The 16,064-nt window shown below is 43.8% G+C and overlaps 1 protein-coding gene across 1 annotated transcript; it reads right to left on the bottom strand.

Moving 5' to 3' along the window:
• Positions 1 to 1,026: 1,026 nt before the first annotated feature.
• Positions 1,027 to 16,064, bottom strand: LOC125156170 (uncharacterized). Its single transcript, XM_047841959.1, has 4 exons — positions 16,041 to 16,064; positions 12,033 to 12,136; positions 4,858 to 5,024; positions 1,027 to 2,855 (listed from the first exon to the last, which is right to left on the bottom strand). Exons 1-4 carry the CDS (start codon positions 16,062 to 16,064, stop codon positions 2,404 to 2,406), a joined length of 747 nt encoding a protein of 248 aa, XP_047697915.1. The 3' UTR covers positions 1,027 to 2,403.

Below are 16,064 nucleotides of genomic sequence, written 5' to 3'. Positions count from 1 at the left end.
ACGTTCTTCTGTAATCAAAAATAGCATCATAGGCAATTTGATGTATGAAAACAAAACAATGGGGGCGCCTGGGTGGCTCAGTCAGTTAAGCATCAGACTTCGGCTCAGGTCATGATCTCAGGGTCCATGAGTTCGAGCCCTGCGTCAAGTTCCGTGCTGACAGCTCAGAGCCCGGAGCCTGCTTCAGGTTCTGTGTCTCCCTCTCTCTCTTCCCCTGCCCCGCTCACTCTCGCACTCTCTCTCAAAAATAAATAAACATTGAAAAAACTTAAAAACCAAAACAAAACAATGACAAAATATAATCTGTTGAGAAAGAAAATCTTTCCCATCCGAACTTTATTGCAGCCAGGTATTTGAAAACACCTTGGGAACCGTGTGAACGGTCATTTAAAGTGCTCCCTGGGAGGGGGCATTAGGATTAGAGGACTTCTTAGCAAACCAGCAATTTGGAGCTGAGGCTGCTTGCTGAGAAATTCCACTCCAGCAAAGAGTCCCCCCACCCCACCCCCTTGGGCTGCTGTTAGGTAAGGCGTGCATTCCTGAGAAGCCTGGGGTGGGGGGCAGGGGGATGCAGGTTCCGATTCCCACGACTCCCATGATTCCCATGACACGCCCTGTCCTTCTAGAGAAGGTGCCCTGGCTGTGCCCAGTTCTCTCCCCTCCTGAGTTCACATTCCCAGGGAACAGCAGAGCCTTGTTGGGGGGGGTCGCAATGGGGAGTTTGCAGGGATACCGTGATACCCCATTGGAGTTTCCCTTTGAAATCCTTCTAAGGTCTGAGTCTGAAAATGAATCAGAGACATCGCGTGGGGGGTGGGGGGACACAGAGAAGGCATTCAGAAACCCACACTTGTCTTCGCTGGCCTCCACCCTCTCCCTGGATGCCTGAGTGGCAGTTGGAGCCACTGTCTCTCCCCCCAGCCACCACCCTGCCCTTACTATCTCTCCACGGCTGCCCTGGATTCCTCTCCACTCAGCCTGACGCTGTGAGATTAACACAACAAACTGTGCCACTACCCTTCCCTTAAAGTGCATTTCTGCATATTTCGGACATGTGTGCAAAGTTTACTGAACTGTCCAGACTTCCACGCCTCTCTGTGCAGAATATTCTGCAGGCAGATCATGGAGACAGATGCTGAATGGGAAGGCAGGGGGTGCCTTTTTTTTTTTTACAAGCCCCCCTTCCCTTCTCCCTCTCACGTCACACGGATACCGTGCTCAGACCTCCTTCATTCCGCAGCCTTTCATGAGACCGACTTGGTTGGAGGTGTGCCTGTGGGCTCACTCTACCTGGAGGGGAGCCAGCTCTTCAGCAAAATAAGGTCTCCCCGCATTACAGGGTTCAAGGTGCATATTCGTGAAGGTAGAAATTAGGCCCCTGTGCTGCCCCGTTACAGATGTGCGCAGATGGCCGTGCGACATGCTTTTAGCGTGTGACTCTAGGTTAGGAAAACAAATGATGGGAGCGGAGTGGAGGCCTTTAGCTAGAAGCTGAAAAACAGTTTGGGACTTTTATTTTTAGGAGGCTGGCAAGGCACTTAATATCAGACCCTGGAGACCGAAGCTGGAAATCAGAAAGGCAACTTGACCGATAACCTCGATGGCTTCGTCCAACAAAAAGGACAAGACTGCGGGAGGGGCGATGAACGTGATATTCTTTATGAGCATCAGGCCCTCCTGGAGCTGCCTGTCTGTTCAGCACTGCTTTTATTTTGCCTCCCCCACAAACGGGGAGGGAGTGTGGCATTCGCTCCTCTCGGCGCCTTGGGCGGCTCTGAGGTCTGGCTCATTCCACGACCTAGGGCAGAGATCCGATTTTTTTTTTTTAATTTTTTTAAACGTTCCTTTAATTTTGAGAGACAGAGCATGAGCGGGGGAGGGACAGAGAGAGAGAGGGAGACACAGAATCCACAGTAGGTTCCAGGCTCTGAGCTGTCAGCACAGAGCCTGACGCGGGGCTCGAACCCATGAACCGCGAGATCACGACCTGAGCCCACGTCGGACGCTCATCTGACGGAGCCACCAGGCGCCCCGGAGAGATCTAGTTTTCATTCAGTTTCCCAAATAGTTCACTCATTTTTGGAGGAAAACCAACATCTCCTCTGTCAGTATATCCATCCTTCCCTGATTCACGCGTTTGGCAACGATCAGCGGTCTGTTTACTGAGTTTGCGACTCCAGGGGCAGGCAGGCTGGCATCCTCACGGGAGGGCTGGGCAGACCCAGAAGGGCCAGGGGCCTCGGGGCCCTGCGGCCTCCCCAGAGACAGAGCACCCTGAAATCCGGTGACACCTCCTGCCTGGAGTGACTTCTCAGGTCCGCAGAGAGCTCGCCAGCTGTCAGCCAGCTGGTCACCCAGGAGGAAGCCCCGGGAATGGAGAAGTGAGAAGTTTCGGCATCGTAACTAAGGGCACGGCTCCTCTGACCGTGGCCGGAAAACCACGAATGGAAAAAGAAAAACTGCCCTGAGAAACATTTGAGAACCTGCAGTGAGTGCACAGTGCTGGGGCTTGATTTCCTCCCCCGAATTATAACAAGCGACCCGTCGCTTTTCTTTGTCACCGCACAGCCTCTCCCCTGCCCCTCGGAGGTTCCAGATCTGACAACGGGCCAGGTTGAGAAGGGCAAGACTTCCAGGTCGTCTCAAGTTCGGTTTCCGGGAGCATCTCGGTGAGTTTAGTGACTGCAGTTCAGCCGAGGACAGGAGTGGGACCCCTCCCCTGTGTCCCCGAGCCCGGTCGCGTTTCCAGGCCGGACCCTCTGGTTCTGTGCGATCTTCTGAGTTCTGTGACGGCTCTGAGCTCGCTTTCCTCCATCTGGAAAGTATAGCCAATGGTGGCCCTCCTGTCCCAGGCCCTTGTGAAGAGTATATGACATTAGGTCCAAGAAGATCATTTGGTAAAGCCTTAAAGCACTGTTTCAATCTTGGGTTAACAAGTAACCAACAGAATCACTCACAGAGAGATGTCAGTGTCTAGCCCCAAACTAACTTTCCCCCTCTCTTTTCTCACTTCTTCTTTTTCATAGAAGTGACACATTTTGTGATTAGATTAAGCCAGTAAACATCTAGGGAGTTCTACAAGGACACTGAGCTATACAGGTTTGGTTTGAAATGCTCCCAAGAACCTTACCATCTAGTGGGGACGAAACACATACACATATTAGAAGTTTTAAGTGGTACTCACGTCACATTACATAAAAATGTATAAAACATAAAGAATATTAAAGTCATATTAAAAACTCCCTAGTGCACAATTAATTACTGTATTAGTTTGCTAGCTAGGGCTGTCATAGCCGAGTACTGCACAGGGTGGCTTTTAGGGAACAGAAATTAATTTTCTCACGGGGCTAGAGGCTAGGAGTCCACGATCAAGGTCTTGGCAGTTTCTTCTGAGGCCTCTCTTCCCTGGCTTAGAGTTGGCCTTCTTCTCCCTGTGTCTTCACTTACTCTGTCATCTGTGCGTATCTGTGCCCTAATCTTTGCACAGAGGGACAATAGTCATTTTGGATTAGGGCCCACCCTAATGGCCCCATTTTTACTTAATTACCTCTTAGAAGACCCTATGTCCAAATGCAGTCACGGTCTGAGGTGCTGAGGACTTGTAGTTCAATAGAAGACTGGTGGGGACATGGTTTGGCTTTATAACAATAACCAAGTAAACGGTGTGGACTAAGGATCCAGATGCTACCAGGGGAGTCTTGGTGAGTCACAAATGCACTTCCTACAGCGAGTTCAGACAGATCCAAACATACAAATCCTTCTGTGCTTCTCTTGGTGATAGGCTGCCTGCAAATTAGTGCTACTTAAATGAATTGCCATCTTCTAGTTAAATAAGTTCTGTAAGGGGCGCCTGGGTGGCTCAGTCGGTTAAGCGGCCGACTTTGGCTCAGGTCATGATCTCGCGGTCCGTGAGTTCGAGCCCCGCGTCGGGCTCTGTGCCGACTGCTCAGAGCCTGGAGCCTGTTTCAGATTCTGTGTCTCCCTCTCTCTCTGACCCTCCCCCGTTCATGCTCTGTCTCTCTCTGTCTCAAAGATAAATAAACGTTAAAAAAAAAAAAATTAAAAAAAAAAAAAATAAGTTCTGTAAAATTCCTAACATAGTGTTCTCTCTTTAGGATGTTGTCCCACATATTCAAATCAAGGGAGCAAGTTCAAACAGTCATTTGAATAAATGACTTTGCTTGTGAAAAGCAGTAACTAAGTTTATTGCAATTTAATTATTTTTCTCTCTCCCCTCACTCCCTCCCCTTATTCCTTTGGAATGGGGATGGTCCACAGGCACGAAGACTTGAGTATACGCAGGCCATAGTTATGATGGAGGCAGGTAGTCAATGCTGACGTGGGGCAGGAGATATTTTGGGGAAACTCGGTGGTGCAGATTCGCTATATAGATGAGGTGACCCTGAAACTGGGGACCTGAACGTACCTGTATATCAGTAGATTCAGTTTCATCGGATTGTCATATGGCTGCACAGAACCTCTTGGTTGAATTTTACATAGTATTTCTACAATAGTTCTACATAGTTCCGAATTGCATTTTTCTACGTGTATGTACCACAATCTGTTTAAAAATTCAGTTCTTTTTTTTTTTTTTAATCTATGTCTACACTGTTTTCAACTCTTTACTCAAAAGAGGACTGCAGGGAACATCTACATGATGAGTTTTATTTGCATTTAAATTCACACTCTTCTGTAGCCAGACTTTTTTTAGTATAGCAAAGTGTTATGCTCTCGGGATCTCTGCTTCTGCTGGTTAGTCATCAGGGTTCTACTCAGTGACTGAGGTGGGGTGGCTATTACACCCTTTTCTCCACACACACACACACACACACACACACACACACACTCTTCACTGACTGGTTTCTTCTGTAGGGGGACCCACGGCAGAAGGAAGGAACGACCAAGTCAGAGGCAAATTCAACTCTGGAGTCTGGAGCACTTGAGTAAGCCCCGGGAGACTGGTAAAGGAAAACCTTTGAAACTCTAGGTAGCATTGAATCCAGTCAACAATAAGGGCAGTCTTGCTACAGAAATAAAAGAGAGAGTTAAGGGAATTATTTCAACAGCTGCTAAAATCTTGAATAATGTAGCCACATCCCCTAATTTCATTCTCTACAGTATCCATTTCAGCTTAAAGCCTAGTCTAGGACAATTGTTTGTTTGTTTTTTTCTTTTTGGATAGGTATGTCACAGACAAGCATGGAATAGAGAGTGCATATTTGGCACCTGATTTACAGGATAAAGATAAATACAATAAATTGTAGAATAAAGAATAAAGATAAATACAATCAATATAAATATAAAGAATAAATACAATAAAGATAAATACAATAAATTAAATACAATACTTTTCGACATGGTTTTCCCCTTTGTTTGAGTCAATTCCTAAATGTTAACAGATTAAACTCTGAAATTAATTTTTAGCTTCTAGCACTACTAGAAAATCAGAACTTGTCATGTGAAAAGGTAAGTATTTCTGGTTATTGATTCCTTTATTTTTTGTTCAGCTAAAATATAATGGGAACTTCCCAGCTAATAGTGGAGCTCTGTCCTTGGAGCACGAAAAGTTGTCATAAGCAATGTGTAAACGAATGGGCCGTGTTCCAATAAAACTTTATTTATAGACAGTGAAATCTGAATTTCATTTCATTTTCACTTGCCATGAAATAAAATACTTTTCTCCTTAAAAAAAAACACAACTCTTTATGAATGTAAAAACCATCCTTCTCTGACAAGCCTTACAAAAAAGGTGGTGGGCCACATTCGGCCTGTGGACCACAGTTTGCCGAGCCCTGACCTAGAAGAACGGAGGAATTTCCAATATTCAACCACTGTCTTTTGATTAGTTACAGGAAGTTGAAGGAGGATTGGTGTGTGATAAGTAAGATAAGGTGTGCCAGCCAGGGAGTGAAGTTCTCTTGCTGTAAGTATTTCTAGAGACTGGCGACAGCCCTACCAAGTCCAGAACTGTTGTGTCCCTCCCAGGTTGTACTGTCTACTGCATGCTGGCTTTCAACAAGGGCCACAACATGTTTTGAATGAAAAAACACCTGCTTACGATGCTAACCAGACTCAAAGGCAGAAAGCATAGCAAATGAAATCTTTCCATCCAAGCAGGCTTTTCCGGTAGTGAAACTAAAAAAGCAGCAGCACATACTGGTGAATCTGTTTTCACATTTGTAGTTGAGGGCATGACATGGTGACCCCACCTGGGAACGCGCTTCTACTCTGAGTGGCTATGCAGTAGAAGCTACCAGACCTCCCAAACAGGGAAGCTGTCTCCAGAATGTTTCCTGTAATGGACGCATAACTGCCTTTAACCTTGAATCCCTCTTTTAAAAAATGGGATTCTAAGTCCCACGTTTAAGAGTTGCTTAGGAAGTAACAGAAATAATAACCCGTATTTTCTTAGTGCTTTCACAATCCTACAGCATCATTTTCATCAACATCCCATAAATAGTTCTATGTTTTGAGACCACATGGTTTCTGGAACAGTGATAAGTGTGCTAAACCCTACAACACCCATGAGAGACTCTCAAGCAAAGGAGCTTCAGCAAGACCCTGGGCTGTCAACACAGGAATGAATGACCCTAAGACCATTAACCACTCGATTTTACCATCTCTTCACTTATCCTCCTGATTATTTTGTGGACCGGGAATTGTTATTTCCATTTTGAGGAGCAAAGAGTCGGAAACACTGAATCACTTGCCCAAACTGGATCAAATCGCCATCTTATGACCTCAAGCCCAATACCTATGCTTCTTTACGATTAAAACAATATGATCAGGAAGGTGAGGGTTCAGGGTTTAAAAATGAGAAGACAAAAAACCCTAACATTCATGCTTCTAAGTTTACTCATTTGCAAGAAGAAAATTTAAATGTACAAACCTTAAGAAGGCAGTTTTTATGTAACAAAAATAAAAGTCTCTCATCGGGGGGCTTGGATGGTTCAGTCGTTGAGCGTCTGGCTCTTGATTTCGGCTCAGGTCATGATCCCAGGGTCGTGGGATCGAGCCCCACATCGGGCTCTGTGATGAGCGTGGAGCCTGCTTGAGATTATTTTTCTCTCTCTTTCTCTCCCTCTGTCCTCTCCCTCTCTCACTCTCTCTCTAAAAATTTTCTTACTAACATTCCGACAAACATTTTTGTTAAATTGAGCTATAACCGATGTATAACATGGCATCCGTTTTAGGTGTACAACATGATGATTTGATAGATGTATACATTGTGGTTACAATGAGCTGCATCACCACACAGATACAATCCTTTTTTCTTGTGATGAAACTTTTAAGATCTACTCTCTTAGCACCTTTTTCCTTTAGTTATTTTGTTCTTTTTCAAAATAGAGAAATGATTAATATAACATATTACATTAGTTTCAGGTGAATAACATGATATTTGTAAAAATGGTTTTTTTTTAATGTTTATTTTTGAGAGAGAGAAAGAGAGAGAGAGTGTGTGAGCAGGGGAGGGTCAGAGACAGAGGGAGACACAGAACTGGAAGCGGGCTCCAGGCTCCGAGCTGTCGGCATAGAGCCCGACGCGGGGCTCGAACCCACAGACCGCTAGATCTTGACCTGAGCCGAAGTCAGATGCTCAACCGACTGAGCCACCCAGGCGCCCCCACGATTTGGTATTTGTATATATTGTACAACCGTCACCACGTTAAGTCTATTCACGTGTCACCACTGTTACAAGCCTTTTTTCTTGTGATGACAACCTTCAAGGTTTACTCACCAATTTTCAAATATGCAATATGCTATTGTTAATTATAGTCAACATGCTGTACATTAGTATATCCATAGGACTTATTTATCTTACCACTGGAAGGTTGCACCTTTGACCACCTCCACCCATTTTGCCCACCCCCTGTCTCTGGCACAGTTTTCTGCATCTATGAGTTTATTTTTAGATTGCACACACAAATGAGCTCATACGGTTTTGTCTTTCTCTAATTTCACTTAGCACAATGCCCTCAAGGTATATGCATATTGGCAAAAATAGCAGGATTTCCTTCTAGGATATATCTCACATTTGTCTGTTGATGGACATTTGGATTGTTTGCATATCTTGGTTACTGTGAATAACACTGCAATGAACATGAGGGTGCAGATATCTTTTTGATATAGTGATCTAGTTTCCTTCAGATAAATACCCAGAAGTAGAATTGCCGGATCACATGTTAGTTTTATTCCAACGTTTCTGAGGAACGTCCATATCATTTCCCAGAGTGGTTGCACCAATTTACATTTCCACCAATGGTGGGTGCCCAAGTGTTCCCTTGTACTCCAAATCCTCACCAACACTTGTTATTTCTGGACTCTTTGATAATAACCATGCTAACAGGTGGGAGGTGATATCTCATTGTGGTTTTAATTTGCATCTCCCTGATGATTAGTGATGGTGACATAGTTTCATGTCCCTGCCGGCCATTGGACGTCTTTGGAATAATGTCTGTTCAGATTGTCTGCCCACTTTTTAATTGGAGTTTTTGAGTTGTAGGAGTTGTTTATATATTTGGATATTAACCACTTACCAGACAGATGGTTTGCAAATATTTTCTCCCATTCTGCAGGCTGCCTTTCCATTTTGTTGGTTTCCCTTGCTGTGCAGAAGCTTTTTCGTTTGTTGTAGTCCCACTTATTTTTGATTTTGATCTGAGATCCAAAAAGTCATTGCCAAGACCTGTCAAGGAGCTTACCCCTATAAGTTTGCATCTGGTTTTATGTTTTCAGGCCTTATGTTTAAGTCTTTAATCCATTTTGAGTTGATTTTTGTGTATGGCATAAGAAAGTGGCCCAGTTTCATTTTTTTTTTTTTTTGCATGTGGTTATCAAGGTTTCCCAATCAAGCTTTCCCATTGATTGAAAAGACTGCCCTTCTCATTACATATTTTTGGCTCCTTTGTCATAAGTTAATTGGCCACATATGTGTGGGTTTATTTCTAGGCTCTTACACTGTTCCATTAATCTAGGTATCTGTTTTTATGACAATACCATACAGTTTTGACTACTATGGCTTTGTAATATAGTTTGAAATCACCAACTATGATGTCTCCAGCTTTGTTCTTCGTTCTCAATATTTCTTTGGCTATCCAGGGTCTTTTGTGGTTCCATAAAAATTTTAGGATTATTTGTTCTATTTCTGTGAAAAATTCCATTGAAATCTTGATAGGGATTGCATCCAATCTGTACATTGTTTTGAAAAACATGGACATTTTAACAGTATTGATTCTTCCAATCCATGAGTATAGGTATCTTTCCATTTTTTTGTGTCTTCATTTTCTTTCATCAAGGTCTTATAGTTGTCAGTGTACAGGTGTTTTACCTCCTTGCTTAATTTATTCCTAGGTATTTTATTCTTTTTGGTGCAATGATAAATAAAAGTGTTTTCTTGGTTTCTCTTTCTGATAGTTCGTTATTGGTGTATAGAAATCCAACTGTTTTTGCATATTGGTTTTTTATCTTGCAACTTTACTGAATTTATCAGTTCTAACAGGTTTTTGGTAGAGTCTTTGGGGTTTTCTATATACGATACCATGATATCTGCAAATAGAGACAGTTTCATTTCTCCCTTTCTGACTCGGAGGCCTCTTATTTCTTCTTCTTGTCTAATTGCTCTGCCTGGATTACCAGTACTATGTTGAATAAAGGTGTCAAGACTGGGTGTCCTTGTGTCCTTGATCTTACAGGAAAATCTTTCAGTTTTTCACTGTTGCAGATGATGTTACCTGTGGACTTGTCATATATGGCCTTTATTATGTTGAGCTACGCTCCTTGTATATCTGGTTTGTTGAGAGGTTTTTTTCATGACAACCATCTTTGATTCTTAATTTTTCCTTAAGAGCAATGACGAATACTAGTCTTTACTACAAGCCAGACACACAGAGCACTTTACAAAGTCATGTACATGAACTCATGTAATCTTCATGACCACTCTATGAAATAGGTGTCATTATTACCTCTGTTTTTCAGATGGAGAAACCAAGGCACAGAGAAAGAGGGTCCATTTCTAGACTCATCTCTGTATCCTTATAGGTTTGGGGCATAGAGGGACCCCTGGTTTGGTAAGTCTCATTTGGGCAAAAGAGTACGAGAATTCTGGAGACGGTACCTGGGTTCGAATGCCAGCTACCTCATTTACTAGTTGTGTGAACTTGAACAAGTAACTTAGTCTTCCAGTACTTTAGTTTTTTGATCTGCAAAATGAGCAAAATACCATCTCATAGAGTTCTTTTTTGTTTTTTAGAAGAATTTTTTTTTTTAATTTTAGAAGGAGAGCCAAGGAGGGGCAGAGAGATAGAGGAGGGGGAGAGAATCTTAAGCAGGCTCTGCGCTCAACGCAAGCCCGAGGCAAAGCTCAATACCACAACCCTGAGATCATGACTTGAGCCGAAATCAAGAGTCAGATGCTTAACCGACTAAGCCACCCAGGCGCCCCTCTTTTGGAGTTCTTGTTATGTATTAATGAGTTAATATACACCGAGGTTTTAGAGCAGTCTCTGCCCATGGTGAGCACTGCATTATTTCGTTGACCACAGAAGAGGTTGGCTCTGTGGAGCTGTTTCCCAGCCCTGATGATAACTTGTGCTGATGTCATCCATTTTCTCGAGTCTGCTCCCTGTAATGATGGAGGGCTGGGCTGTCAGATAGCTAATGAGGAAGTGAGGTAGATAAAGTTACATGAAAAATTATAATTATGTAAGTTACGGAATAAGTACTACATATTGATATATACACAATTATGTAATAAATATTACATATTGGTGTATACTATATATATATATTTTTCATTTCTTATTGTGGTAAAATATACATAAAACTTACCATTTAATGTGCAGTTCATTACATTCAAATTGTTGTGCAATCAACACCACTGCCCATCTCCAGAACGTTTTCATCATCTCCATCATAAATACCACACCCATTAAACAATAACTCTCCTGGGGCGCCTGGGTGGCGCAGTCGGTTAAGCGTCCGACCTCAGCCAGGTCACGATCTCGCGGTCCGTGAGTTCGAGCCCCGCGTCAGGCTCTGGGCTGATGGCTCAGAGCCTGGAGCCTGTTTCCGATTCTGTGTCTCCCTCTCTCTCTGCCCCTCTCCCGTTCATGCTCTGTCTCTCTCTGTCCCAAAAATAAATAAACGTTGAAAAAAAAAATAAAAAAACAAACAAACAATAACTCTCCATTCCTCCCTTTCCCTAGCCCCTACTGACCACCATTCTACTTCCTGTCTCTATGAATTTGACTGTTCAGGAGTGGAATCGTACAGTATTTTGTATTTCGATGGAGAGATCGAGCACCAAGAACTGTGTATATGAGTTAGACATGATCCATATGCTACACTTCCATTTTTTTCCTTTCTTCTTTTTCTTCCTCTTCTTCATTTTGAAAATAAGCCATCTGGTGCACCTGAGTGGTTCCGTGGATTGAGCATCTGACTCTCGATTTTGGCTCAGGTCATGATCTCACAGTTTGTGAGTGTGAGCCCCGCACTGGGCTCCATGCTAACAGTGCAAACCCTGGTTGGGATTTTCTCTTTTTCTCTCTGCCCCTCCCCCCCTTCTCGTGTGCATGCACACTCTCTCTGTCAAAAATAAATAACTAAACCAACATTTATGGGGTGCCTCGGTGGCTCAGTCAGGTAAGGGTCCAAGTCTTGGTTTCAACTCAGGTCATGATCTCACAGTTTCATGGGTTCAAGCCCCGTGTTGGGCTCTGTGACAGTGCAGAGCCTGCTAGGGACTCTCTCTGTCCCTCTCTCTCTGCCCCTTCGCCACTTGAGCTGTTTCTGTCTCTCTCAAATAAATAAATTAAAAAACCTTTAAAAATAAATAAGCATTTAAAAGAATAAAAATAAATAAAAATAAACCATCTTTCTTTGCTTTTTCATGTGGAGAGAAAGGTCTCCCAAACCTGCGGAGGAGGCACATAGACTTTAGGGCAGGAAATAGTGGCAGAGGAGAAGGACGAGCCTCATGAGAGGAAGAACAGGAAATCATTAAGACATAAAAAGAGTAGTAACTTTCTTACTTTAGAGTCTGACCTTCCTGCTGATCGAGGTGACTTACACCATGTGTCCACTTCCGATCCAATTGCTGTGACAGGACAGATGTGACTATACTGATTTGCGTTGGCTATTCTCGGAACCACCCTTAGAGTAGAGGTTAGGGTCCAGGTACCCAAATCCTGTGGAAGGGAAATTCGGGATCCTTTAGGAATGACTGGTAGGTTGGTAACCATGAATAATATCCTCTGTGATAGTGCATGGCTTAGTAACACAAGGTAACGTGGATTATACTTCATAAGGCAATTCAGGGAATATTAAGTCAGGGCTTAAATTAAGATACCCCAAGTTCAACTTCTTTTCGGATCCAAGTGCTGACTCGAGAGCCTTGCTCCCTGACTATGATGTGACTCTGATAATTGAGTATTGGATCTGGTTTTAAAAGACTCGCATTATGGCTCCTGTTCTCAATAACAAATCTGCTCTTAGAACCACGGTCTGGGCCCTGAGCTCTAGAGACACCACATATCACCAACGCCAAAAGGCACACAGCGGACATCCACTGGTACTCTTGGCCTGGGCTCTGCAATGGTAGGTAGGGGCAGGCCATGGATTCATTGAAACTCTCTCTTGATCTCTGCTCATGAGCAAGACAGGGATGATCACAGCTGCCAAACATCATCCTGGGACGTCAGGCAGACCAGCCGAGGTAGCCAGCTATTTGGAAGGACACGCTGATCTATGAAAGTATTACACACAGGTCTGATTTGCTACAACATACGGTTGTTGCTATATTCTCTGGAAGGATATGGATTGCTTTATAGGTTTTGTTTTCTTCCAAGTGCCTGAATATTTAGTTTGGATCACAGAGTTTTTGAATGATTTATGGCTCACTAACGTGGCTGAGAGAGAAGCATTTTAAAAAACTTGTCAGGGGTGCCTGAGTGGCTCAGTTGTTTAAGCATCCGACTTCAGTTCGGGTCATGATGTCCCAGTTCGTGAGTTCGAGCCCCACGTCGGGCTCTGTGCCAACACCTCAGAGCCTGGAGCCTGCTTCAGATTCTGTCTCCCTTGCTCTTTGTCCCTCCCCTGCTTGCACTCTGTCTCTCGCTCTCTCTCAAAAAGAAATAAACATCAAAAAATTAAAAAAAAACCCAACTCATCACACTGCAGCCTTCCAAATTCAAAAACTAAAAAAATTTGAAAAAGGATTAAACTTAAAAAGTTTAGTGTCAATTTTATAATCATTTAAAAAGCAGTAAATAATAGGAGTGCCTGGATGGCTCAGTCAGTTAAGCGCCTGACTCGATTTCTGCTCAGATCATGATCTCACGGTTTTGTGGGTTCGGGCCCCACGTTGGGTTTTGTGCTGACAGCGTGGAGTCTGCTTTGGATTCTCTCTCTCTCTCTCTCTCTCTCTCTCTCTCTCTGCCCCCCCCCCACTTGTGCTGTCTCTGTCTCTCTCAAAATAAATGAACTTGAAAAAAAAGCAGTAAATAATAAAATTTGATCTTTAAAACTCTCCTTTTATATACAACAGTAAAAAGTTGGACAGAACTAGGCTAGAAAGAAAACTCAAAATTGGCACTTTAGTATCTGAAATACTTAATGTCTACTTAATATACAAAATTGGCACATGGGGATGCAAAAATCTCTAATTATTTATTATTGTTTTCATCTGTAGAACAGGAAAAGTGAGTTTACCACTCAGAGTCTTGCTGGGTATGAGTTTTTCAGATATGGTGAAAATGTTTATGTAAAGACCTCCCTGGTCAAGATATTTGGGGCATATGTAGTATTTTGTAATGCTGGCTGGGAGGTGCCTTTCTCGTAGGCAGAAAGGAGAAGTCAATGGATTTGTGAGCATGAGTAGAGACAGGAAGTGTCCATCAGTACTTGGGGCAGAAGTCAGAGATTCGAGAATTGTAGGTGCTCTTGATTTTGAAACTAACTGATCATGTGATTACGGGTCAATCTCAATTTCTATAAATGGAAAGATCAGATGATGCTACAAATCCTTGCCATATATTGAATGAAGTAACTTGTAAGAAGAACAATTTGCCATCTTCCTACGAAAGTAAAAGGACAACGACAACCTAACTATTCCAGCTAAGGACATGGAAGGCTGTGAATTAATAAAGGGTTTTGGGGCAGCCTGGGTGGCTCAGCCACTTAAGCATCCAACTCTTGGTTTCGGTTCAGGTCATGATCTCGTGGTTTTGTGGGTTTGGGCCCCGTGGAGGGCTCCATGCTGACAGTGCGGAGCCTGCTTGGGATTCTCTGTCTCCCTCGCTCTCCGCCCCTCCCCCACTCATGCTGTCTCTGTCTCTCTCAAAATAAATAAGTGAACTTAAAAAAAAATACAAAATAAATAAAGGGCTCTTTACATTTTAGCAGCGGTTCTCAGCTCAATGCTTCAACTCAAAGAAGTGGTCCAGACTCTGCCGAAGGACAGTGTGAGGGGTCTGCAGGTGCTCAGGGCAGATAGTCACAGGAACTCAGGGAAGGGACTGGTCCACACGGGGTGGCAAGAGGGGACTGGGAGGTGAGAGAGTGACAAAGTCTCTGATCTCAGAGAGCTAGGCTGAATTGGATTTAGTCAGATGACCACGCTGTGTTGGGGAAATGTCCTAGCTGAGGGAAGGGCTTTGCAGAAGCTGGAACTGAACAGTAGGGTCCGGGCTGGATGGTGGGATGAGTGGAGAGGGCGTGGTGTGACTGGGAGAGAAGCAGAAGTGGGCTGGGCTGGCGGCTAGGCCGTGGGAAGGCGTTTGAGCATTATTATGGGGGCCACATGAGGGAGGGTTCAGGGATGCTACTCAGGGTTTTCTTTTGGGCACAGAGAAGGATGGAATAGCCACTGAAGAGTTTCAAGTTGGGAGAGATACAACCAGATTTGGAATTTAGAGAGCTTTGCTTGCTGCAGAGTTAGAAGACAGATGGATGGGGGGACACCCTTGGAGTCAGAAACAACAGTTAGGAGGCCCCAGTAGAAATTGATGCTAGAGATGATGGTGGCCTAGACTAGGATACCATCAGTGAGAATCAGTAGGGAGGAGATGATTCACCAATTATGTAGAAATTTGAGATTCTTGCTTATAAGTTATGAATAAGAAGTCAAAACTTTTTTGGTCAACCAAGTGGCTGTAGTAACCTTCATGGCTTGGTTACTGTGTTAGTATCTACTGCCATGTAATTAATTATCCCCAAACTCAGCAGGTTAAAACCATATACATGTTTACCTTATAGTTTCCATGGGTCAGGAGTTCGAGTGTAGCTTAGCTGACTGTCTCTGATTCAAGGTGTCTCCTGAGACTCCATTGCAGGTGAGCCATTGGCTATGGCTGTGGTCTCATCTGAAGGCTCTGCTGGGAAGGGATGTGCTTCTAAGCTCACTCACGTACTTGGTGGCAGGCCTCAGTGGCTTGCCACAAGGGCCTCTCAACAGGGCAGCTGGTTTCTCTCAGGGTGAGAAAACTCCAAGAGTGAAAAACAGTGCCCAAATGGAAGCTACAGTCTTTTCGTAACCTAATCTTAGAATCGGATTCTTTCTCTTCTGCCAAATTCTATTTGTTTGTCCCCTCCACACTAAAGGGGAGGGGACTTACACAAGGCAGGGATCACTGGGAGGCCGTCTTAGAGGCTGCTTCCTAGTTAGCAACTGTACATTAAAGACATCTTCAGGTTGTCCATCGGTAAAGATTTTAGAAGTTACTACTGCAGGGTCACCCGGGTGGCTCATTCGGTTGAGCGCCCGACTCTTGATTTTGGCTCAGGTCATGATCTCACAGTTTGGGAGATTGAGCCCCATGTTGGGCTCTGCGCTGACAGCATGGAAGGAGCCTGCTTGGGTTTCTGTCTCTCCCTTTCTCTCTCTCAAGATGGATAAATAAATTTTTAAGACAGAAGGCGCTACAAAATTCCAAGGAGAAGTAATTATGAAGGCGCACGCCAGATTTTAATGTCTCACTATTGGTGTTACTAAGAAGCACTAATGATTATCTGATGACAGGGCAGAGATCTAACTCTCGTACCCTCCCCTGCAGCTTTTTATCCAT

Source organism: Prionailurus viverrinus, chromosome F2 (assembly GCF_022837055.1).
Source record: "Prionailurus viverrinus isolate Anna chromosome F2, UM_Priviv_1.0, whole genome shotgun sequence".
Classification (NCBI taxonomy): domain Eukaryota; kingdom Metazoa; phylum Chordata; class Mammalia; order Carnivora; family Felidae; genus Prionailurus; species Prionailurus viverrinus.
This window is presented reverse-complemented; position numbering and strand designations above follow the sequence as displayed.

Coding starts and splice junctions, on each gene's coding strand:
- LOC125156170 (XM_047841959.1), bottom strand. CDS start 16,064: ATGGATAAAAAGCTGCAGGGGAGG. Junction 12,137..16,040: donor ATAAAAAGCTGCAGGGGAGG/GTACGAGAGTTA, acceptor TTCCGAGAATAG/CCAACGCAAATCAGTATAGT. Junction 5,025..12,032: donor CAGGAAGGTCAGACTCTAAA/GTAAGAAAGTTA, acceptor TTATTTCTGTAG/CAAGACTGCCCTTATTGTTG.